The sequence below is a fragment of the Aquarana catesbeiana genome, linkage group LG05 (assembly GCF_042186555.1).
Source record: "Aquarana catesbeiana isolate 2022-GZ linkage group LG05, ASM4218655v1, whole genome shotgun sequence".
NCBI lineage: Eukaryota > Metazoa > Chordata > Amphibia > Anura > Ranidae > Aquarana > Aquarana catesbeiana.
In genome coordinates, this window is record NC_133328.1 from 120,073,009 (window position 1) to 120,098,526 (window position 25,518).

The 25,518-nt window shown below is 39.8% G+C and overlaps 1 protein-coding gene across 2 annotated transcripts in view; it reads right to left on the minus strand.

Annotated features, from left to right (window-relative positions):
- Positions 1 to 25,518, minus strand: part of OSBPL3 (oxysterol binding protein like 3) — a 320,546-nt gene that overhangs the window by 41,386 nt on the left and 253,642 nt on the right. For both annotated transcript variants that reach the window (XM_073630125.1, XM_073630126.1), the window contains 2 exons: positions 25,183 to 25,307; positions 5,532 to 5,666 (listed from right to left, as the gene is read on the minus strand). In XM_073630125.1, the coding sequence (XP_073486226.1) occupies positions 5,532 to 5,666; positions 25,183 to 25,307 (260 nt within the window). The remainder of the gene's footprint in view (positions 1 to 5,531; positions 5,667 to 25,182; positions 25,308 to 25,518) is intronic.

A 25,518-nucleotide genomic window follows, 5' to 3' on the forward strand; every position in this document is an offset into this window, starting at 1 on the left:
AATGGATTTTGTTGTCAGAAAATTTTATAGCAAGCTCTCAAACTTTGTGTGTCGGAAATTCCTATGGAAAATGTGTGATGGAGCCTACACACGGTCGGGATTTCCGACAACAAGGTCCTATCACACATTTTCCGTCGGAAAATCCGACCGTGTGTACAGGGCATTATACTTACTAGCCTGTCTAGAAAGACGCATATACTTACCTATTTTCAGGCTGCTTTGGTCAGGTCACATGATCTCTCTGAGAGCACTTGGATATTGGAGTCACCCATAGGTTTCAATGCCCCATCCATTTTCAGTGCTTTGTCCTCTCCCCTGCAGCAGCACTGGCTGACACAGGGGAGTGGGATCAAGTGACCGGCCAGAGTGGCTGGAAAATAGGTACATACTGTATATGCATCTTTTTTACATAAGTTGGTAAGTATAATTATTAGGAGGGGGTACATTTTTAAGAGTGCTTGGGTAAAGGCCAGAAATCCACTTTAAACATCATGCTGTTGCTGTCCTAGGCACACACGTACAATGACACCCTCCAATGACATATTTGTAGAAAAACCAAAACAAGAATGCATGTCATCTTCTATTTGTGCTTCTATTTAAACCATACAGTCCAAAATAAAGATGAGATCATTTCATGTTTCCAAAACTATAGAGAGTAATGCCACTCCTCTCAACTGTCTCTGCACCCCCTGGATATAAACCAAGGATTTTTTTAAAAAAAAATTGATTATTTTGATTTAAATCTGATTTTTTTTTTTTTTTTAATTTAAATCAATTTTTTTTTTTAATCAAAATGTATTTTAGTAAAATGCTTTTGGAGTAAAAATCTATCTAAAGATAGTTTTCTATTTAGGATACATTAATAATTGAGTCTATTCAGCATGAATGGAGCTTAGTTATGTAGCATGAGGCTGTATATATTTCTGTAATATTTACATTTTTGGTAAACTCATTCAATGAATCCAAGTTCTGCAAGCTGAGATAACATACTCTGCATTGATGCATTTACACAATGGCACAGTAACCAGGAGATAAAACAAAGTTCAGGAATATGCCTTTACTGTTTTGCAAATCTATGTACACTGTAAACTGTATGATTGGATCGGTTCTCATATCGCTGTTTTACTAACCTGACAGGTTATTATTATAAATAGGAAACCTTCATTTTGTTTGCAAGTATTAAAGATTCTAACTACTAGCAAGAATGAGTCCTTACATTTAAAGAGCACCTGTCATTTCAGATCCATCATATCAGCGCCTGTTAGCGGGCATCCACTCACCCGCTGCCGCCATGTCCCTCACCTTGTTGTGTCACTGCCACATCACCAGCCATCCCATTAAAGTGAATGGGACAGTTGGTGAGTCAACAGCGGGTCAGAGGAGGAGCCACTGCGGGACAGAGATGACAGGTGCTCTTTAAAAATTATGATTTAAATCCAGTTGATTTAAATCAAGTCTTTTTACTAGTGATTTAAATTGTGATTGAAAACAACTTGATTTAAATCAAATCTGCCCTGACCCCCCTCACCCCCTTATTAAATTTTTCAAGTCAGCTAGAAAAGGAGAAAAAAATATATATATATAAAAAAATTTTTTTAATGTAATCTGTAAATTTTAAAACCAGGTGATCTGACACCCTAGGCATGGGCTCAAAAGTGCCTTCTAGTAAACAGAGCCCTGAAATTCCTAATATTGGGAATGGCAAGGCTTGTTGGAAATGATGCAGTTCATGTATGCATTCAAAAGAAGAATACTAATGACCAAAATATTTCTTCATGCTAGGCTAAATATAAAAGTATGGTTGAGCAATATAATAATTATTCATAGCGCATATGTAAACATCCCCATAATAACATGTTGCCATAACAACAGAACTAATCCAGACAATAACAAAATGACAGGAAAGGGAAGCCAGCATGGACTAAGTTTTCTGTGATCATATTATAGGTTATACGGACAACCTGTTTGCAACTATACAAGTAATGAGATTTTAATAAGCAGAGTTCACATATCAATATAATAGAGGTTACTGGCATTGTATTAAGCAAAAATGGTCATATTATTCTTTGTTGTAGTATTTGCTCTGATCAGATTTGACTACTCTGTCCAGAAAGACAATTCAAATGACATTTTTCACTGTGACCTGATCTTCCTTCCTAATTGCACTGATACCCCAGGCACATTCATTAATTGCTGTCCCAGTATTCTTACTTTTTTTTCTCTAGTTCAGAGAGTACATAATCTGTCCTGTTATAGAAAACACCATTTAACACCAGAAGTCAACACCTACCTCAAAGTAGAACTCAAGGCAAAATATTTTTTTTTTTTATTTTGGGTAGAGTATAGGAGGGTTATAACCCCTGTCAGTTTTCTTTTTTTTTGCCAAATGTGCCCCACTGGGGAGATTTACCTTCACTTCCTGTTCCATAGCTGAAAACAAGAAGTGAGAGGAAATCCCTCCAAAGCGAGGGAATCCCTGGTTGTCACCAAAAATAGTGTCCCCATTGAAAGATTCCCCTCTATTCGTGTTATGGTGTCAACCAAAAATTTGTGATTTTCTTGTACTTTCACTTTCTTATGATAATGGTAAACATGACAAATCGGGAAGGGGAATCTCCTTAAAGTGACACTAAAGGTTTGAATATTATTTATTCAAAAAATATTCTAATTTGAATATTCGAAATAATAACAAACATGTCACAGACTGAAGGGGGAAGGAGAGAAGCAGAGCAGCTAGACACAGGCACAGCAGGACTTAAGCTCTGAAGAGCTGCTGGATTACTTTTTGGAGACAGTGAAGGAGGTGCATTGAGCGGATGATCGTCTTGGACGCCTGGTGTTGATGAAGTGGGTAGAAGCATGGGCCAGTGACAGAGCTTCCAAGAGAGACCATCCACGTTAACCCATATATGCCTACCACCACTGTAGGGGTATGAGGAGCTGGTGAGTGGGGACCCATACGGGGGAGCACAAGAGTCACCTGTTCAGCTTGAGCACAAGAGTCACCAGATTGTTTGAACATTTTTGCCATTTTGGAGCTTCACTATTTTTTTCTGCTTTATATATATATATTTTCTTTTTTCACTATTATTTATACATTATTATATATATATATATATTTTTTTGCATATTTTATAGTTGGACTTGTCATGATGCATAAATATTTTTGATATATATATATATTTTTTTTGTTGGACTTGGGATGATGCACATATCACGATTGGTGCAAATTTGTACTCGCATATCATTCATGAGTTGATTTATCACTGATTTTTACCATTTTCGATTTATAACTCCTTATTACTACCCAATGATTACTTATAGCACAGTTTATGGATGTGAATAGTCATTAATATTGATACGTATACAGCACTCAATGGTTTGATTGGTTATAGTCATGTAATATAGGGGGCTATTAATAGTTGATTATCACTATATATATAGCCCCGATCCTCGTCTTCTGGGGTCCCTCGGCAGCTGTCTCGGCTCCTCCACGCTTCTAATAACCCCCTCTGGGAAGCGCTCTCCCGCGGGGTTACCTTGCGGGCGCGCTCCCGAGTCCTGTAGTCGGCGGCCATAGCCGCCGACTACAGGACTCGACCCCGCCCCCCGGCCCTTGCGTCATTGGAGTTGATTGACAGCAGCACAAGCCAATGGCTGTGCTGCTATCAATCTATCCAATGAAGAGCCGAGAAGACCGAGCAAAGGAAGAGCGCGTTTGCGACGCTGGACTTTCCAGGGCTCAGGTAAGTAAAACGGGGGGGCTGGGGGGCCAGTGATTGTAAGATGTTTTTTCACCTTAATGCATAGGATGCATTAAGGTGAAAAAACATGAACCTTTACAACCCCTTTAACAGGGGAGCAAGCAGCAATAATAACTTGACAGGTGTTCTATTTCCTCTCCATTCTGTCCAAAACTACTACTGTTCACACCATGTGAACTATGCAGCTATGTTCTGCATAGATCAACGCAGGGGCACATTCCACAAAAATTATTTTCTATGTTCCCTGTCCACACCATAATGCTGCATTAAACTGCAGAACGCTAAATAAAAGTGCAACATGTCTGTATCCAGAGCACTGCACCACAGCACACCACAACACCAAAACTTGAAAGAACTATCATTTCAAAAAAATAAGAATAAAAAAAACAGAGTGATGCATTGTAACAACACATCACACCATCATTCACTGCCCTTATACAATGTACACAAGCAGCACTCATTTTAGCATGCAGGCTGATGTAAAAAAAAGCCTCAAGTCAGCATTTGTGGGCCTTTGTTAATGAGAAACTGCAAGAAGCAAACTACAGTAGCCTTAAAAAAAAAACTTATTAGGATCTGTCTTGCAATGGTTTGAGTTAAAAAAGTTAATTGTGCCTGCATGGAGTCAGTAACTATGTTGTACACTTAACTTCTTGCAAAATGCTATTTGAAATAATACTACAAAAGGTGAAAGACCCACTACTATCAATACACCATTACTAATTGCCAAATGGCTTATTCTCTGAAAACACTGATAGAAGCTGTCAAGCAGTGCCCCATAGACAATAGATTGTTACCTAATGGCAAAATTAGACGTCATTGGGAGACTCCACTAACTTGAGATATCGGTCACAGGTATATAACCGGCAGCGTCTCCAGCTCTCACACCCACTCTCACAGAGCCAGCAAGAGACCAAATCAGGATGGGGACGGGCCGCAATGCGTTTGAGATGCAATGCGTTTTCGAGATGCTGCTTCCTTCTTCAGGCATGATTGGTGATTCACATCCACCCTGTGTGCAGCTTACAGGATATCACACTGACCCAGTTGCCCTCTTTCTGCTGTTTTTGTTTGTGTCTGAGGGAACTTCCATTTCCTGCTGAGGAGCTGCCGGTGACTGTGTGTGCAATCCCCAGCCACCTGAGGATCCATCTATCCTGTGGCCTTCTCCTTGATATTCCTTACTACTATGGATGTATGGACTAATTCTTATTAATTTTGGGTATATCTTGTTGTTCTCCACCCGTCCCGTTATTGATCCCTTGTGGTCCACCTTATAGCTGCCAGTGAGCGCTAAATCACACACTACTGACAGTTCTGTGTGATATATTGCTTGTAATCAAATTGACACAGCTCACCTAGTTTACAGACTTCACCACAGAATATTTTGAAGTTATGCTTTAACACACAGGAAACTCTAATCTGCCCACCCTCTAGGTCATGCTGGATGGCTGGAAAACACGAAGAGCCACTCAGCAGTCTCTCTGTCACTGCCCTACCTGCTGCCTGTATTTCTCCAAGCCCATCAGTTTATAAACCAGATACTAGGACTAGAAGTTTTGTGGATATAGAAAGATTTTCTGTAATTACCCTAGCTGAATTAAAAAAAAAAGATTTTATTCCTTTTGAAAAAAATGCATAAACCAAATGGATTTTTCTATACTGGAGTGCTAATATTTCTTTAATTAGAACCTTGTAGTCTACTATATTTAATTAAGGAGAGCTGCAAGAGAAAAGATAGCACTGTACAAAGAAAAAGGCACTGACCTCATTTTCAGATGAGCTAGATGACAGCAGAACTTCCTGAGCGTCATAGAACTCTGTAAGGGAATCTGTGATGGACAAGCGGCTCTCATTGGACATCTGATGAACTAGAGGCTTGCTCTCTTCACACGTGTCCTCCTAATAACAAGATGATAAGAACAGATCATCATTTTTTATGATGAACAAATCTTCAACTGCATGATCACACTACCGAATATCCAATGGCCACGTAGGAAGCTGAGATTGTGCTTTCACCTGCTTGTCGATATAATGCAACAGACTTCAAATCATAAAACTGGCTAAAATAATTACAAATGTTTCATTGTAGGCACCCGGGCAATACAGTGCGTTGGGGCCCTGTCTAAACAATCACGCACGATTGCCCATCAAATGCAGCTTTACTGTGCCCGTGAATGCAGCCTCACTGTGCCCATCAAATGCAGCTTCACTGTGCCCATGAATACAGCCTCACTGTGCCCACCATTGCAGCCTCACTATGCCCATGATTGCAGCCTCAATGTGCCTGTGAATGCAGCTTCGCTGTACCTACCATTGCAGCCTCACTGTGCCCATGAATGCAGCCTCACTGTGCCCATGAATGCAGCCTCACTGTACCCACCATTGCAGCCTCACTGTGCCTGTGAATGCAGCCTCACTGTGCCCACCATTGCACCCTCACTGTGCCCACCATTACAGCCTCACTGTGCCCATGAATGCAGTCTCACGGTGCCCACAATTGCACCCTCACTGTGCCCATGAATGCAGGATCACTGTGCCAATTAATACAGACTCACTATCGCGTGGCAACACACATACACAGCGGGCATCTCCTCCTGTGTATCATGGAGCTGGCTGGGTCTGTGTTTGGCGGCCGCGCTGTAACAAAGTCCCACCCCTAGACTGGCTCGTGTGATAGGCGGAACACTGATTCAATCTACTATTACATGAGCCGGTCTAGGAGGACGGGACCTTGTTACAGCACAGCCGCCGAACACAGACCCAGCCAGCTCCGTGATACATAGGAGGAAGAGGAGAGAGGGAAAGAATGGAGCGCTGCAGCCGCAACTCAAAGCGGCCCCAGGGCAGGTGGCCTACCGGGAAATTTCTTGGTATCCCGGTAGGTCAGTCCGGCCCTGGCTGGGGTTGCTGGGCAGGTGGGGCCCCCCAGGCAAGTGGGGCCCCCGGGCATGGGCACCATGCAAAAAGACGACCCTGAAGGTGACAGTCTCCTGATGAGCTAATGTTTTTGGTACTGCCTGCTGAGTCTTCTCAGAGAAAACAGTGAAGGAAAGACCATCTGATTGGCACAGTTAAAATTGTTCTAAAGGCTGAAGGGTTTTTACCTTCTCTGCATTAAGGTAAAAAAAACAAAAACCTACAGGGTGCAAGTTACCCCCCCCCCATACTTACCTAAGCCCAATCTCGATCCAGTGCTGTGCATGAGAGCAGAGGCTCTTTCTGCTCTCTCCCTCCTCATCGGCTCAGAGACAGAAACGGGAGCCACTGGCTCCTGCTGCTGTCAATCACAGCCTGAATTTAACAAAGCATGATATCATTAAGTTCTATTGGCCATGGTGTGACTGAATCCCATTTTTTCCAGCGTGCACAAGATGTTACAAATTGTGTTTAAGAACTTTTTGAGAGTTACCTTCTTAATTTTATTTCACTTTTTCCTTAGTTTTCTGTTACACAACCGTTTAACCTTTACCTTTGGACATTGTATTTCTTAAAGTGGTTCTACAGGCTGAAGGTTTTTTACTTTAATGGATTCTCTGCATTAAGTTAAAAACCTTGTGAGTGCAGCTCCCCCAGACCCCCTTATACTTACCCGAGTCTGATCTCGTTTGAGCAAAGTGCACGAGAGCAATGTCTCTCTCCATTCTCATAGGCTCAGAGACAGCAGTGGGAGACATTGGCTCCTGGTTCTGTCAATCACAGTGGGGAAGGAGCCCTTTGTTATGGTTTGTGGGGCTGAGCCACACTGGGTGCTTGGGAGCAAGCCCGCATGAGTGGCCTCTTAGCAAGTGGCTTGCTATGGTGGGCACTCGGCAGGGGGGAGGAACCAGGAGTGCCGGCAGGGGACCCGAGAAGAGGAGGATCAGGGCTGATCTGTGCAAAATCATTGCGCAGAGTTGGTAATTATAACAGGATAAGTGTATACGTTTGTTATTTAAAAAAAAAATATGGGTTTACAATCACTTTAAGCCCCTAATAATCGATAAGTGTGAGCTCACTCTGAACTCCCCTCTGCACAGAAGATCGTTCATGTTTAGGCACCTGGAGTCTATGCCTGCATTTCCAACCACCCTCCACTCTCTGGAGCCCACCTAATGAGTTTACTATTTCTATTCCATTATTTGTTTATTCTGCAATGCAGCAAATCCATCAGGGGAACATGAAACTTAAAATCATGTTAAAGCTATTCTGCCAAAAAATATAAGAAACATATATGTAGGTCAACATTCTTGCATCCATACAAATACTAAATACTTTGTCGCAGCTGAATGTCACAAAATAAAAAACATATTTATGTGGAGAAACACAAATTATAAAGTGTTTTTTTTTCCTGCACCCTGACTACTACTACACACAAACAGACACATTTTATATATACAGTAAAAAATAAATAATAAAAATATTATATATATATATATATATATATATATATATATATATATATATATATATATATATATATATATATACACACACACACACACACACACACTGTATGTAACAAATATCTATATTTATGTTTACAGCTACTATACTAACATTTTTCCTGTAACAAAGCTGGGGGCAGGCTACGTAGCAGATGACAAGGCCTTCAATGTGATTTTTCAACAGGCAAACTACTGCCTGTAGTAATACATTTCACTCCATAACATCATCTGCATTTCAAATATATTCAGCTTTTACAGTAGCTTTTACAGTAGATGTACTCCTGCTTTTATATATATTCCTTTGCACACAGATAAACGTTTAAAATAATATAGTAAATAGCACTGTTTAACAGCCTGGCACAGAAACCACTGGGCAGCCAGAGGAAAGATTTCTACCACAAAACAGCAACACCATTATACCCATAGTTTGGCGGCATATTGGCATTGTATCTTCTAACTATAGCAGATTGCCCTAAAGGGGAGCTGCAGCAAAACTGGATATCCGTTGTTCTAATCTACCCCCACCCCACCAGCAGACCCTGGGTTTCCTATGGACAGACATCTTGAACTAAAGAACCGCTGGTGAAATTTGGTACTGCAGTATGACCTAAGAAATTAACCACTGGACCCTTACTGCTTTTGCAATCAGTCTCCGGTTCACCAGGCCCTTCAAAAAACACCAGGATGTCCTGGATCACCTGCATGGTAGTAAACAGTGGTTTCCCAATCAACAAAGCAGTTTGTTTTCTTGTGTGTAGTTTAAGATTATTTCAAACTTAACATCCACTTCTATTTTCTCATGTCAAAAACTATTGTCTGTCACCAAGTCCCCTAGGTACCCGAGAGGCATGTGGCCTTCTGGCACTATTACAGAGAGTCACATATACAATTTTATACTGTCTTGTGAATACTGTATGAGTGAAGGTCATTTTCAGATAATGGTAATCTTCTGCCCACATCTCCCAGGTGGGAGCCGATTTCCCAGCAAAGACCAAATGGATGTGACAAGCTGTGATGCCTCTAGATCTGCACACATTACACAGCAAGCCCTTATCTGCTACTTCCACAGGAACAGCCCCACAGGGGGTTTGAAGCAGAAGAGCCTTCCAAGTACTTAATTTACAGTGAGAATTACTTCAAGTGAAAGCAAGATTTTTTTAAATTATCAACGGATAAGAGCTAATGATATGTAGAGCTGTTAAAAAAAGCAGATAAATGAAAGACGAAACTCTGCTACAAGTGCTGACTTGTTGACAGTCACAGTCATCAATAGCATCTGTCGTTTTCAAGGATGGGTTTGACTTTGATTGGTGACTAGAGAGACCTTTCATAACTTGTGTTCTCTACTTGGACCACAGTTACATAACAAAGATAAGCCTACACTACTTTTCTTAAAATCTTATGCCAAGTAATGTAATAAGACATTGAAACAAAGGACTGAATGTGTACTGTTGTTTCCTTATACATATGTGGCTATAGGAGCATTTCTGATAAATATAGTATTGCCGGCTACCTATTGACCAAGAAGCCTTGCATGCAGCACCAAATGTTGCAAACACAAACATGTATCTAATTTAGTTAAAGTGATTGTAAACCTTTATTTATTTTTAATTTTTTTTACTAACAAACAGGTTATACCTACCTACTCTGTGCAATGTTTTTTCACAGAGCAGCCCTGACCCTCATCTTCTCATATCCCCCACCAGTGTTTCTGGCCTCGCCCCCACCCTCCGAGTGCTCACCATAGCAAGTTGCATGCTATGGGGGCACTCGTGCCGGCTTGCTCCACACAGAACGTCACTGGCTGTGAATGACAGCACTGGGAGCCAATGGGTCCCGCTGCTGTTTATGAGCCTATGAGAAGGGAGAGAGTCAAAAGAGACATTGCTTTCATGTACATCGCTGGAACGAGATGGGGCTCAGGTAAGTATAGGGGGGCAAGGGGAGCTGCACTCACAAGGTTTTTTAACTTAATGCAGAGAAATTGGGCGAGACCCCTGGCAATGTTTATTTCATGATACTAGTGAGTCAACGAAAAAATATAAAATGTCGATTATTCCATTTTTGTTGAACAAAGCGAAGGTACTATTCCTGAAATAATAGAAATCAAAGAAAGTACCAACTATATCGAAATAGCATAAAGAAGTAGATAGAACCAGGTTAATGGAAGAGTTGAAACATTTGCAAAATCACTCCTATACAAGATTTTATGCAACCTGGAGAAGGTTTGAGTTTAAACAGTGTTTGGTTTATATAAGATATGTAGGCAATGAAAATGCATTGGAGGAGGGGAGAGAGAGAATGGTGGAAAAATCCCCACAGTATGGAAAAGGGATGGGGGTAGGCAACCTCGGCCCTCCAGTTGTTTTAAAACTACAAGTCCCATGAGACATTGCAAGACCCTGACAATCACAGGCATGACTCCTAGAAGCAGAGACATGATGGGATTTGTAGTTTCACCACAGCTGCAGGGCTGAGGTTGCCTATTACTGGAAAAGGCCGGCTTTGTTTTTATTTTTGGTACTTGTGTGATTTACAGAGCCTGCCTACCCTCTCCTCTAAATGCTGAGCTACACCCCCCCCACAATTATCTCCTTTATTGTGTGGGGTAAATAAGTGGGAGAACACTTTTTTTATATTCACAGCAATATGAAATAGTGGTTATAAATTCACTAAGATCCCTTTAACACTGAGCCGCGGGTAGCGTTAGTGGTAAAGTGGCGCTTTACGGCCGCTAGCGGGTCGCTTTTAACCCCTGCCAGCGGCCAAATATAGGGTTAAATGCGCCTATGCAGCGCCGAATCGCTTTGCAGGCACTTTAGCAGCAGTGCCCATTCATTTCACATGTATACACAGCTCCACCACCACCCCAAAGATTCTGCTTCCAGGACTTTTTTAACATCCTGCCAGCGCAGCGCCCCAGTGTGACACATTCACATTGGGGTGGCAGGGGAGGCGTTTTTCAGGCGCTTTACAGGTGCTATTTTGAACCCTTTAGCGCCTGAAAAATGCCGCAGTGTGAGAGGGGTCTTAATATAGAGTGCCCATTGTGGTCCTAAATGGGCGATTATGCGGGAGGGAAAAAGGTGCAGGGTAGATGTGTATTATGTGGAAAGAGACGGGAATGAGGAAGGAAAGGGAAGGAATAAGGAAAAGGATGAGAGTAATTTCCTTTTCTTCTCCCTAAATATCACAATTGGATTGTTTTTCGGTTTGTATCACAACACATGAAGTAAGGGGTGGATGGGAGATGATGGAGGGGGAGAAGAAAGAGGGTGGGGAGTGAGAATGCGCGAGGCAAGGATTAGTTAGAGGGGCCTGGTTAGCCACTAGACCTATCTTGGTGAAGATCAGTCAGATTTTTTACATTCAGATGTGAGGAGCCCCAACCTCTGCTGTTGTTTCCTCTCTAGGGAATAATTATGGTTGCTATGATATTTGAATCTTAGGATACATACCCTTTTTAAAAGTTTGTTATAGTTTTTCTGTTGTGCTGTGTATTTTTGCTGTGAGTTTTAAATGCTCTTTGTTCATGAATGTTGTCTTGCTTTTCATTGTGCTGTACCCATGTGTAAGCTATTTAAAATGAATAAAAAGAATTTAAACAATAAAGTAAAAAACCTTCGGCCTTTAGAACCACTTTAAGAAATACGCATAAACAAAGGGTCGTGGTGCATAGTCCTAAATTATTTTCATGATCTAATTAGGAATTTTCAGTAAAAAACAACACCCAGATCTATCTCTCCAATCCTCAACTTACCCCCTTAATCTCCTCAAGTATCACAAATTTACTGAGGGACATATCAGTATGGATGTCACACCACTTCCTCAATCTTTCTAAAATTGCGCTTGTAATATTTCCTCCTCCCCGATCCCCTCCCCATGACTTTACCATCAAGATCAATGGCAAAACCATTGATCCCTCCACACATGCCAGGTTGCTGGGTGTAATCTTAGACTCTGACCTCTCCTTCAGCCCCCACATACAATTACTGGCTACATTTTGCCGTCTAAATCTCTGCAACATTTCCAGAATTCACCCCTTCCCGCCTCGACTGCTGCAACTCTCTCCTCACTGGCCTACCCTTCAGTCTATTATGAATGCTGCTGCAAGACTAATACACCTTAACTGATCCGTGACTGCTGCTCCTCTCTGCCAATTCCTTCACTGGCTTCCCCAACCCCACCATATAAAATTCAAAATACTAACCACAACATAAAAGGCCATCTACAACATCGCCCCCAGCTATATCGTCAACCTCATCTGCAGATATCGCCCAAGTCATCCTCTCTGCTCCTCCCAAGTTCTTCTGCTATCTAGTTCCCTTGTTACCTCCTCCCATGCTCACCTCCAGGACTTCTCCAGAGCCTCTCCCATCCTGTGGAACGCCCTGCCCCAGTACGTCCGGTCAGCCCCTATCCGCCTTTAGGCGATCCCTAAAAACTCACTTATTCGGGGAAGCCAACCCCACCTTCACCTAAGAACTGTACCTGAGCCACTTTCATTAGATCACCCCCCACAGTTATTATTTTTTGTACCACCTCCCCCTCCCTTTAGATTGTAAGCACGACGAGCAAGGCCCTCCTGTCCCTTCTGTATTGAACTGTATTATAATTGTACCGTCCCCCCTCTACATTGTAAAGCGCTCTGCAAACTATTGGCACTATATAAATCCTGCATAATGATATTAATTTGAGAAGGTAACTCTCATAAAAGAGAATGATAACTGTCAAATTTGGCTTCTCTGCACACACATCCTTTTTTATATTGAAATGTAGGGGGCAGGAGGCGGAGCCTAGCAGAGCAGACATGCATTGTTAGAGCTCCACACCGCTGAGGAGAGAAGAGAAGGACAAAGCGGAGCCTGCAGGCTCAAAAGGTATGCATTTGAACCTTTTTGCCCCAGGGAACAAACTGTGAAAGTTTGGGCAGGAAATATGGTACTGGGAGGAAACCGTGGCAGAAATAAAAATCACCTCACAAAGAGCTCACAGGCACTCACTGCAGCTGAAGCAGCTCCAGTCACCTCACAATATACAGCATCAGGGCGCTCTCACAGACAGAAAATGTCACAGCAAGACTCTCCATTTGAGTCAGATACAGAACAAATCCTCTCACAAACTTCTCCACAAGCCTCCTCAGTATCCCCAGTAATATTATTACAATTTGAAAAGATGCTTCATAAGGCTTTAAAACAAACCTCAGACCAAATAACAAAAAGCCTAACCAAAGAAATAAGAGAGCTGGGAAACCGCACCGCAGCCTTAGAAATAAAAATGGATGAAATTGAAATTACAACCCAAGTAAATATAACAGAATTGGAACAATTAAAAAAAGAGAATTTAATACTTCAAACTAAGCTCGAAGATTACGAAAATAGAGCCAGACGTTCAAACTTGCGCATAAGGGGAATACCTGAAACTGTGACAGACCTGCAATCTACTATTACTGCTCTATTACAAGAACTAAAGCCAGATATCCCTATTGAACGTTTAGAACTGGACAGAGTACACAGAGCCCTCACAGCCAAAAAGAAAGATGGACCCCCACGTGATATAATCACAAAATTTCATTATTACAGAACGAAAGAACAAATACTAATTGCTGCAAGAGAAAAAAAGGAACTTAATTTTCAAGGACACAATTATCAAATTTTTGCTGACCTATCCCAACTTACTATTACTAAAAGACGATCCATGAAACCCCAACTAATGGAACTGCAACGCCACAACATTATGTATCAATGGGGCTTCCCCTTTTCAGTCAGATTTAACTACCAAGGTACAATTTACAGAAGCAGATCAGAAGATGAACTACAACAAACCCTTTTAAAATTAAATCTGACAGAACCCACAAGCAGCAACACTCCCACACGCAGAAGAATGGCGTCATCTTCACCTTCAGGCAGCACCCAGAAAATTTCAGAACAAAATGGGAATCATCATTCTCACAAAAGAGGCCGTTATGTCACATCATCCATGGACCAAGAAGATTCAATGGACTGACATCCTAATTCCTGATATCTCTTCATTTATTATACTAAGAGATGGTTCTCTATAAAAAAACCTATATTTATAACTGAATGTAACTGCATTCTGATAGTCACACACTGTGTGGGATCATGTTACATTCCAGTTATATTTCTTATTACTTCTGATTCATATAGCCTTAGAATATATAAGTGAAATAAGGAAATTCTTGTTCAGTTATATATTATCAGGTAATAACAATAGATTTATTACTTTTTAGGACAAATATGTTCAATAATCCAGAAGTAATGGAAGCTTTTTCTTTCTTTTCTTAAAACAAATATATTATTACCTAACTAGTTCCTAGAATTATGTTTTTGTTTATTCTAATCTGAAGCAATACAACCTCAATTTTATGAGTTAACATATCTAAACAGTTACATATGATTAAAATATGTAATTGTTTACTCTAAAAGGGTTAAAATCCCAAAATAATTCAAACTATCTTCATCAATACCAAAGTTATTAACAGTACCTTTCTAACTGAATTATTTCGCCTAGGGCAAGACTAACCATATACAACTACCCTGGAATAAATAATTTCAACAAAAACTATATTCTGCACTCCAATTAATGAAACATCATTTTGATGTCTTTTGACATAGCACTTCTCTCCTGTAAGCGGAAGATCCGTGTACCCCCATTAGCCCTCCTCATTCTCCCAACCATATTATGTGGGAGTGTGACGAAGGCACTTATTCCCCTGAGAGAGATATTTATTCTCTTTCACGGGTAAATTGTGATTACTTGCAAAAAATAATTTATACAATGTATCATCTAATCTCATATGTTTTTTGTTTACTCTTTACTCCAGAATTCACTGGTTTCTTTACTATCTATTCATCTCTTCAGTCCACACAGGTTGATCTGCGCAGTCAGCTCTGCATAACAAAAAGTAAGTCAAAACTATTTGATCTATTGCCATGGCACCACTGAATATACTTTCCCTGAATGTTCAGGGAATAAATGTCCCTCAAAAAAGGACCAAAGCCTTCCGTACTTTCCATAACAAGAAGGCTCACATAGTATGCCTCCAAGAAACACACTTCACCAAAGATTCTACTCCAAAATATATTTCTCCTTTTTATCAACAAATTTACACGGCTTCTACCTGTACCAAGCAAAGGGGAACTCTAATTGCATTTCACCGATCCACACCATTCACCTTATCATCAGAAATTAAAGACCCAGAAGGTAGATACCTGATACTCATGGGTTATATAATGGATACAGCAATCACGGTGATTTCCTACTACGCTCCTAACAAACAACCTACACCATTCCTCTCACATATATTACAAGTGATTAATACACACAAAATAGGAACAGTGATAATGTGTGGGGATTCGAACCAGGTCCTCCTCCCATTTCTAGATAAATCACCTTTTACACCATCCAAAATAACCTCTAGATTACCTTTTTCTCAACTTCTTTCCAAATACAATCTGGTAGATTCATGGAGAGAAATTATCCCAATGAAAAAGAAATTCACTTATTTCTCGCACCCTCATTAAACCTTCACCAGAATAGATCATATTTTTCTAACAATAGGAATGATACCAGAAATTATTGCATCAGATATAATTCCGATTCCGTGGTCTGACCATAATGCAGTATACACTACTATAGCCTCAGCCATACCAAAAGCGCATGACCCAACGTGGTACTTACCGGACATAATGCTCAAACACCCACTACATCAGATGGCCATTGAACAAGCTTTAAAGGAATACATATCAATTAATAATACAACAGACATCTCCCCAATAACACTGTGGGAAGCTCATAAGCCTGTCTTGCGTGGTACAATACAAAGACAAATGGCACTATTTAAACGGGAACGCAAAAATCTAGCAAAAAAACTAGAACTCAATTTTAATGCAGCCTACATATCATTCCAAGATAATCCATCTCAGAGTACAAAATCTCATCTGGAAAAATCTAGATTGGAATACGATCTATTTCTCACTGAGTCAGTTGATAAATCCCTCAAACGCCCCAAACACAATTTCTACATGAATACAAACAAACCAGGTACATATTTGGCTCGGGCATTAAATTCAACTAACAAATCTTTCAAACCAATACGTTTGAAATTATCAAAAAATGTTTACACTTGTAATCCAGTTAAAATAGTCCATAAATTTCACTCACATCTCGCAACTTTATACAAGACAAACAATGAATTTAATCCTACAGAAGCTGAATCCTTCTTCTCAAAAATAACCTTACCTGAGTTATCTCAGAATCAAAAAAGCAGTTTGGATGAGCCTATAACTATAGATGAAGTTGCTAACGCCATAAAAGACCTAAAACTTAACAAAAGACCAGGCCCAGACGGCTACTCGGCTTCATACTATAAAACATTCTCAGAAATACTCTCTCCCATTCTCACTGAAACTTTTAACAAACTTCTAGATGGACATTCTTTTCGGCAAGAAACACTAATGGCAATTGTTTGTATGATCCCAAAACCCCTTTCTGATGATACTTCCTGTGTGAATTATCGGCCTATCGCTCTGTTAAACCTCGATATTAAATTATTAGCAAAAATAATAGCAAAACGCCTCAATAGCATTATAGGAAAATTAATACATAGAGATCAAGTAGGCTTCATGCCAAATAGACAGGCAGGCGATAATATACGCAGGGCAGTGTTATTCGCACATATTGCTAAAAAACGGAAAATCCCTTTATGTTTTCTATCTCTCGATATTAAGAGGGCATTTGACACAGTATCCTGGCAATATATGCAATATTCATTACAAAAATGGGGTTTTGGACCCCACTTTTTAACATGGATCAAAGCATTATATAATAAACCCAAAGCCTATATAAAATATGCTGGATACAAATCTGAAGCCTTTAATATCGAAAGAGGTACCCAACAGGGTTGCCCATTATCTCCCTTATTATTTGCCCTTATACTCGAACCCATGGCCCAATACATCAGAACAAACCAAACTATAACTGGCATTGAAGTAGGAGGTATTACACACAAATTATGTATATTTGCAGACGATATATTACTTTTTCTATCATCACCACAGGTCTCTGGTCCTAACTTAATACCAGCTCTTGATGGATTTGCAGCCCTATCCGGCCTTATGATTAATCCTAAGAAATGCCTAGTGCTTAATATTTCACTCACAAACATGGAATTGATCCCGGCTAGGGCTGCACTCCCATTCACATGGGCAGAAAAATCAATCCCATATCTTGGAATTCATTTAACAGCATCTCATTCTGACTTATTCTCAACCAATTATCCTCCTGTATTAAGACAGATCACAAATCTAATAAAACAATGGTCGCAACTTCCTTTATCCTGGATAGGGAAGATTAATGCAATCAAAATGACTATTCTACCCAAATTGCTTTATCTATTCAGAGTCCTCCCTATTCCAATTCCTTCCTATTTTTTGAGAATAGTACAAAAAAGAGCAACTTCGTTTATATGGGGCTCTTCTAAACCACGTATACCTATACACACACTACATCTTCCCAAAAATAAAGGAGGCCTGGGATACCCTAATTTTACTAACTACTACAGAGCAGCACATTTGGCCAGTCTGTCCAAATGCCATGCAAAACAGGAAATCCCATTATGGGTATTTATAGAGGCTTCAGAAAATGACCCTCTATTAATATCAAATTTATTATGGCTTGATCCTAAAGACCGCTTTAAAATTCATAATCCCATAACTAAACACTTCTTATCTCTCTGGGATAAACTAAAAACCAAATATCAGTTACAATCTCCACACAATCCTCTCCTTTCTTTTATCAGAAATCCGGCCTTTTATCCGGTATGGATCTACCCAAATTCTTTTAAAGCTTGGACAACATCAGACACTAAATGACTTCATAGCATCTAAATCATTCCTTTCATTCCCATCGCTTAGAGAAAAATATGATCTACCAAACTCTGAGATATTTAGATATCTCCAAATCAAAAATTTCTATACACCATTCCTAAAGGGGGATACACCATTATCCATTTTTGAATCAATCTGTACAAAAGATCCATTTGCTAAAGGTACAATTTCATCACTTTATAATCAATTATATGGAGTAGCAAATCTTAATAGACCCTCTTACGTTCAGAGGTGGGAGGAGGACCTGGGACGAACTTTAGAAGACACGGACTGGTCTAATATATGGCTCACATCTAAGTCATCTTCACCCAACATCTTGGCACTGGAGACAAATTATAAAGTCCTAACTCGCTGGTACCTTGTACCTGCTAGAGTGGCAAAATATTCACCTAATACCTCAACTCTTTGTTTTCGAGGATGCCCAGAAATAGGCACATATTTACACATATGGTGGACGTGCCCAGTAATCCAAACCTTCTGGAAGGAAGTCTTCGTGATTGCATCTAAAATATTTAAAAAAATAATACAACCAGATCCATATTTAACTTTACTTAATCTAAAACCGGAATGGTTAACACTCTCTCAATTCAAACTTATGATCCAACTAATAACGGCTGCAAAACAAACAGTGGCCAAGGCATGGAAATCTCCTACATTGGTACTAGCAGAAACAATTCACAGAATGAATAATACAATGTCCCATGCTAAGATGGTAGCCATCGATCAAAATCAAATTCCAAAATTTGAAAAACTTTGGCATCCTTGGATAAAACAACAGTTCCTGTCAAACTTCAATGACTCTGTCCTGTTGCCATGGTAACAGATTAAATGACTTACAGAGACACCCATTCTAAGGCTTCAAAGAGAACTAAAAAGAATAATAAACTGACGAGCGGGACAACCTTGTGGACCATACCTCTGCCTTTCTACCCTTTTTCTTCTTTCTCTTTCCTTTTTTCCACCTTACGATTAAAGCTCATTATCAGAATTTATTTGACCTATATACACTCTACTTGTAAACAATATGTATAGTAGGTATAAATAATTTAAATACCTACAAAAGTAACTAAGGAAATGATATATATCTTTAATTTAGGTTTACGTGAACCCAATGTTTAATATTTGAAATTTCATGATATTTACCTATACCTATATAAACTCTACTGTAAAACAATGAGTTTACTTTATAGATCCTTGTAAACTTACTTTATGTATCTTTATGTATCTTTATAACATTGTATACTCAATAAACTTCTTTTGACAAGGAAATGTAAAAGCTAACATCTAATTAGCCATTTTTTTATATAAATAGGCCCAATTGTTTAAAATATGAAAGCTGAAACAAGCGTACTATTTAGTGTTCTGAACTATGGCATGCTAGTCGCACTGTGGCGAATAGAATTTATGAAATCAAGCTTTGGTAATTTTTAATGAGGTTCACACAAAAAAAGTAAGCAGTGCTATGTTCCAGGCCAGGACAATGGCTCTGTTTGTCCCAGCGCACACCGGCGCCCATGCGTTCAGCTTGCTGGTCTGAACAAGCTTCTAAACTAAACTGAAGACAAAGCGCCGGCATGACAGCCAAGGAAAAAGCATTTTTAACAAGAGAATTCTTCAGTGACGGCCTTTATTTTTCTTAAGATAGCTTACCTTTAAAAACAACTGAGACTCTAACCAATTATTATTATTATTATTATTATTATTATTATTTCCCACTAATTTGTAGCATACACGATTCACATAGGTCACTTAAGTTTGTACAACTATACTATGTAATCACACATACTGTATAGAACAGTCACATTTTACAAATACATGAACACATTTTATAGTAATGATGTAAAGGGTGCACAGCTATTTAGCAAGCTCAGCAAAGAGAATGTGTATGAAACAGCACGTAAAAGAAATAGCATGCTAGACACAACTGAACACATACACAGTGATTCACAATGCATAGTTGCTGCTAAGCTCAGTATATCTGTTTTAGGAAAGTACACATAAAGCATAGAGTATTTACTGCTCTAATTTTTTTGGTATGTCAGTCAATGATGCATCTGTTAGCATTCTGATTGAATTTGTAGTTGATAGACAAGCTTGCGTTTAGCATCAGTGCTGACCTACCACAAACACAGGAAATATGTGTGTAGAAAGCCAAAACCCAAGTGTAGAGGCCCATACCAAATTTAACAGTGTCAGTTAACTTTTTAGCAACTTTTCAACTAAATTTCCTAAATAATTATTCATTGTTTAAGGATATATAAGACTTGTTTTTTTATTTTTTATTAGAAGCTGACAAATAGACAAAAACGTGTAAAATTTTATTTTTTTTGTTATTTTTACAGAGTTTATCTTTTTTTTTCAACTTATTGCATTTTTTTCTTACTGTTTTACACTGGAACAGCAGCGTGCTGCTGTCTTCAACTGCCACGGAGACCATTTATTTATAAAGGCCTTATGCACACTGGACGTTATAAAAAAGCCAGCAACGTTAGCTGTAGAGTGAGTTTTTCAGCTTTTTTTGTAGTAGAGTTTTTCAGAGTTTTTTGACTGTAGTGTTTTTTAGCAAAACTATACTTCAATAAAAGCTTATGGCTCAAAAAAACGCTGATAAATGCCGAATAGCTATATTTTTTAGCATTTTTAAGCTTTTTTCAGAGTTAGGGCGTTTTTACAGCTGAAAAACTCCTCTCAGAATCCACTAGTTCTGGGGGTTCTGATACCAGCCTATTTGTGCCTGGACACATAGAATAACATGCCGAGAAGTTTATTGATTGCAGAAAAAAAACTTCTGAAGCTAAAAACAGCAGCTGTAAAAACATCCAGTGTGCACGAGGCCTAAGGCCTCGTGCACACTGGACGTTATAATAACGTTAAAAAAATGCCATTAGCTTTGCAGTAAGTTTTTCAGCGTTTTTGGAATAGCGTTTTTGTAGCGTTAGCGTTTTTAAGCGTTTTTTTTTCTCTTTTCAATGTTTTTATTGTTTTTTCAGAAAAAAAGATGACATGGTAAGCTCACCAACAAAAAGGTGATCAGGTACAAGAAAAGGACATAAACGTATATGCAACAAACTACCGTATTTATCGGCGTATAACACGCCTCGGCAAATAACATGCACCCCAATTTAAGAGGGAAGTTTCAGGAAAAAAACAAAAAACACTTTGAAGCAAAATAATGGTCAGTGAGCATCAATGCAGCCTGATTAGTGCCCATCGGCAGCTTCAGTGCAACCTGATCTGTGTCCATCTGCAGCCTGATCTATGCCCATCTGCAGCCAAATCAGTACCCACCTGCAGTCTTGCCGTTATATGCTGCCATCGAGGGATAGGTGGGGGCGAGCGCTGCCGGCTCTCCTGTGTACTCTGCTCGGCGTCACGCCCAGTCCTGCCCCTTGGCCTGGATCCTATGATAGACATAACACCGGTCCAATGCCGGGACGTCAATGCTAGGAGCCGTCCAGGGGGCGGGCTGATTGTGACTGCGAGCTGAGCCGAGAACACAGGAGATCCGGCTCTATTTCGGCAGCGCTCGTTCCCTCTTTCCCCGAGTGGAAGCATATATTGGCGTATAACACGCACACACGATTTCCCCCCTATTTTAACGGGGAAAAAGTGTGTGTTATACACCGATAACTACGGTATTTTCTTAACCGTAATTGTAGCATAGGATAGCCTCCACTTAATCTAGTGCGCCTCATACCAAGACCTGAAAGATCTAGGCATACGAGATTTAGTAGCCTAGATCTTTCAGATTTTCCTTACAGGACCTGCGGGAAGATAATACCGGTCCACCAGCCTAAAAGTTAGAGAGAAATGCTGCTGACTGACGCCGGAAGTCAATCTCGCCACCCCTATGGGAACTCACTGTGGACAGATTAATAAGGAGCTGGCTGGATAGACCAGTGAGGCCTCTCCCAGCTATTATGACTACTAAGTGGTGGAGACCTGAAGGCCGGACTTTCTAGGCGTCCAGGGTGACAGATTACCCTGGTCAAGGACGAAGGATACCTAGGGAAGGACACCTAGGGTTATGACATCGGGGTCCGTACTGCTGCCTGGGTATAACAGAGTTTAATGAACATAGTAGCCCAAGGTTCCCAGATGCGTTTTTTTTTTTTACATCAATGGGATCAAAAACGTTAAAAAACGGTGGTGAGACGCGTTTTTGAGCATTTACCTGCGTTCTTTGACATTAGAACATTTTTACAGCTGAAAAACTCCTATCAAAACAGTTGATAACAGCCTATGTGTGTATGGACACATAGGATAACATGCTGAAGAGTTTAAAAAAAATGTCATGAAGCCAAAAACAGCAGCTGTAAAAACGTCCAGAGTGCGTGAGGCCTTAGGCTTATTTAGGGCTGACCTTGTAGGTTTGTTTATAAACAAACCTTAGTGAACCCCATGACTGCCTGCTATCATGGTGATAACATGATTTGGAACCCTGCTTTTTGGTTAAAGCGGAGTTTCAACGACAATCAATATATTTTTTTTTTAAACCTTTCATAAGCTTATAACCTAGCATTGTAACACTCATGTATTTTGTAAAATTCGTCCCCCGGTGTCTGGATTCATATCAGAAATAAACTTATATAATTCGTTACTGGCCATTTTCATATTGCTTGTGGGCATGTGAAGCCCACAAGCATCCAGTTCCGGGATACGGTGCTGCTGCTCTCCCCGATCTCGCGCATGCACATTCTGTCATTATCGCAGCGCTGTCAACTACTCAGGTTACCATCACAACGGGCGGCGGCGGAAGTGCCCGCCCCGTTGTGATGGCAACAAAGCCCTCGGCACTGCCCTACTGATTCCTGGGAAATGATGACACACATCTCCCAGGAGCAGTAGCGAACGGAGGCGTCGAGAGAAGTGACATAAGGAGCCTAGGTGTTGAAGGAGGCAGATTTTTCTCTAAATTTTTTTTTTTAGTTTATTTTATGCACATTAATCACATTTTTTTTTTTGGGTGGAACTCCACTTTAACTAACATTAGTGTAGACCAGCAGCTGTACAATGGAATGTAGATCAACCCTTTTGCATAAGGCTTACATCGGTGGCAGCGGCCCCTTTTACACACACTCTTGGTGGCTGCAGCTGTCGGGACTGTGTGTGTACTTGTTATGCGGACAGTCAGCTTTCTCCCTTAAGTAATTTGATCACTTCCACAGGTCACAGTAGTGTCACCCCCTCAACGGGTCTTGGTAGTGCCATGCCCCATTATCTACAGTAGAGTACATGAGGGACATTAGGGGTCTGATAGACCCCTGATGTGTCAGTAAAGATGACCTGTCACAATAAAATATGCAATCACGTAGGGTGCTATTGGACCCTTATCTGATAGCGATATTGTTGTGCGACAAATTTTTTTTTTTCTAAATAAAGTGTAAAAAAAATAAAAGCTTTTTAAATCGCCCTCTTATTTCCCACCCCGCATACATAAACACATGTGTCGGGTGCCTACCTATGAAAACAACAATTGCGCTACATTACATATTGCTGTGCACACCAGAATTAAGGGAATTGTTCTAGGGCCATTATACATCGTTAAACTGTCATCGGGAGCAGTGATCTCTGTCATGTCCTAGGTAGCCCATCCCCCCTACAGTTAGAACATGCTGAGGGAACACATTTAACCCCTTAATCGCCCCCAGTGTTAACCCCTTCCCCGCCAGTGACATTTACACAGTAATCAGTGGCTATTTTTAGCTCTGATCGCTGTATAAATGTCAATGGTTCCAAAATAGTGTCAAAAGTTTCCAATTTGTCCTCCGCAATGTCACAGTTCCGATAAAAAACACAGATCACCACCATTACTAATAACAAAAAAATGAACAATAAAAATGCCATAAATCTATCCCCTATTTTGTAGACGGTATAACTTTTGCGCAAACCAATCAATAGACACTTATTATGATTTTTTTTTACCAAAAATATGTAGAAGAATACATATCGGTCTAAACTGAGAAGTAAATTTGTTTTTTTTTATATATTTTTGGGGGGATATTTATTGTAGCAAAAAGTAAAAAATATAGTTTTTTTTTCAAAATGGTCGCTCTTTTTTTGTTTATAGCACAAAAAATAAAAACGCAGATATGATCAAATACCACCAAAAGAAAGCTCTATTTGTGGCAAAAAAGGACGAATTTTGTTTGGGTACAACGTCGCACGACTGCGCAATTGTCAGTTAAAGCGACGCAGTTAAATGCTCTGTCGGGATGGGGGTAAAATCTTCCGGGGCTGAAGTGGTTAACTCTCTAGCAGAAAATTATTTAAACTTGACATCCTTTTTAAACATATAAAACACTTCATAAATTAAATAAAAAAAGGAAATTATAGCATTCGCAAAACCAGTGCGATTCCCATCTGACTCATATCTATGTACACTTTTGTGCCCATTTTATTTTGGCTGATACTTCACTAAGCCAGGATATCTTCACCCACCTTCACTGGACTGATGTTTGCACTAGCTGTTGTACCATGAAGCAAAGAATCAGCATGAATTCTGTGCAAGCGTTCTGTAAGATCAGCATTTTGTTTTACTGCCTGCAATTTATAAAAAAATACATATAGCAATAATAAAATAGCAAAACACAGATTGAGGGGTTTTAGGAGATATGGATATAAATTTTAGGATTTCATCTTTTTTTTTCAGCATTTGACATTTTAAATCACCTATTTCAATTAAGAACCGATTGAGAACAAAATTAAAATGGCTTTATATTAATAAATATTGATTGAGTGTACATAGTATATAGTCCCTTACAAGCCTTGTTTGCATAAGCAGGACACACACACACACACACACACACACACACACAGGAAAAGCAGGACACAACCAACAGGTGAAGTCAACACCACTGATCCTAATGACTGGTGAACACCAGGCACCTTAGTTCAGAGCAGCCAGTCAGATCCTCCCTTTTATTCTGTAACCTGCACTAAGGTTATGAACAGGAGAATCTGATCGGCTGGTATAGGCAACACAGCAAGTTCCTTTTTTTAGGAGCTTTTTTTTTTACACAAGAGTAAGATTTGTGAAAGTGTTTTATTTCAGATTTATAGCTGTATCACACAGAATCTTACCACTGATAAGGCATTCTTCAGGCCCAGTATTTGAGCTGTCGGCGAAGATTCTTGTTCTAATAGCTGCTTTAGCTTTTCTCGTTCAGCCAAGACTGTGCTATAAGCAGATTTTAATGTAAAATAAGCTAAAGAAATATAAAAAAAAGGAAATGTCAGCTACTTGAAAAGCAGGTCATGTGCACTGTGAAATCTAACAAAAAAAACAAAACACAATATAGTCATATGGCTATTTTTAGGTACAGTATTTAATTTAAAAATTCATGCATAATCAGCACAAAACATAAAATAAAACTAGTTTTATTTTAAATAACCACATAACATAACCCCATTATAATT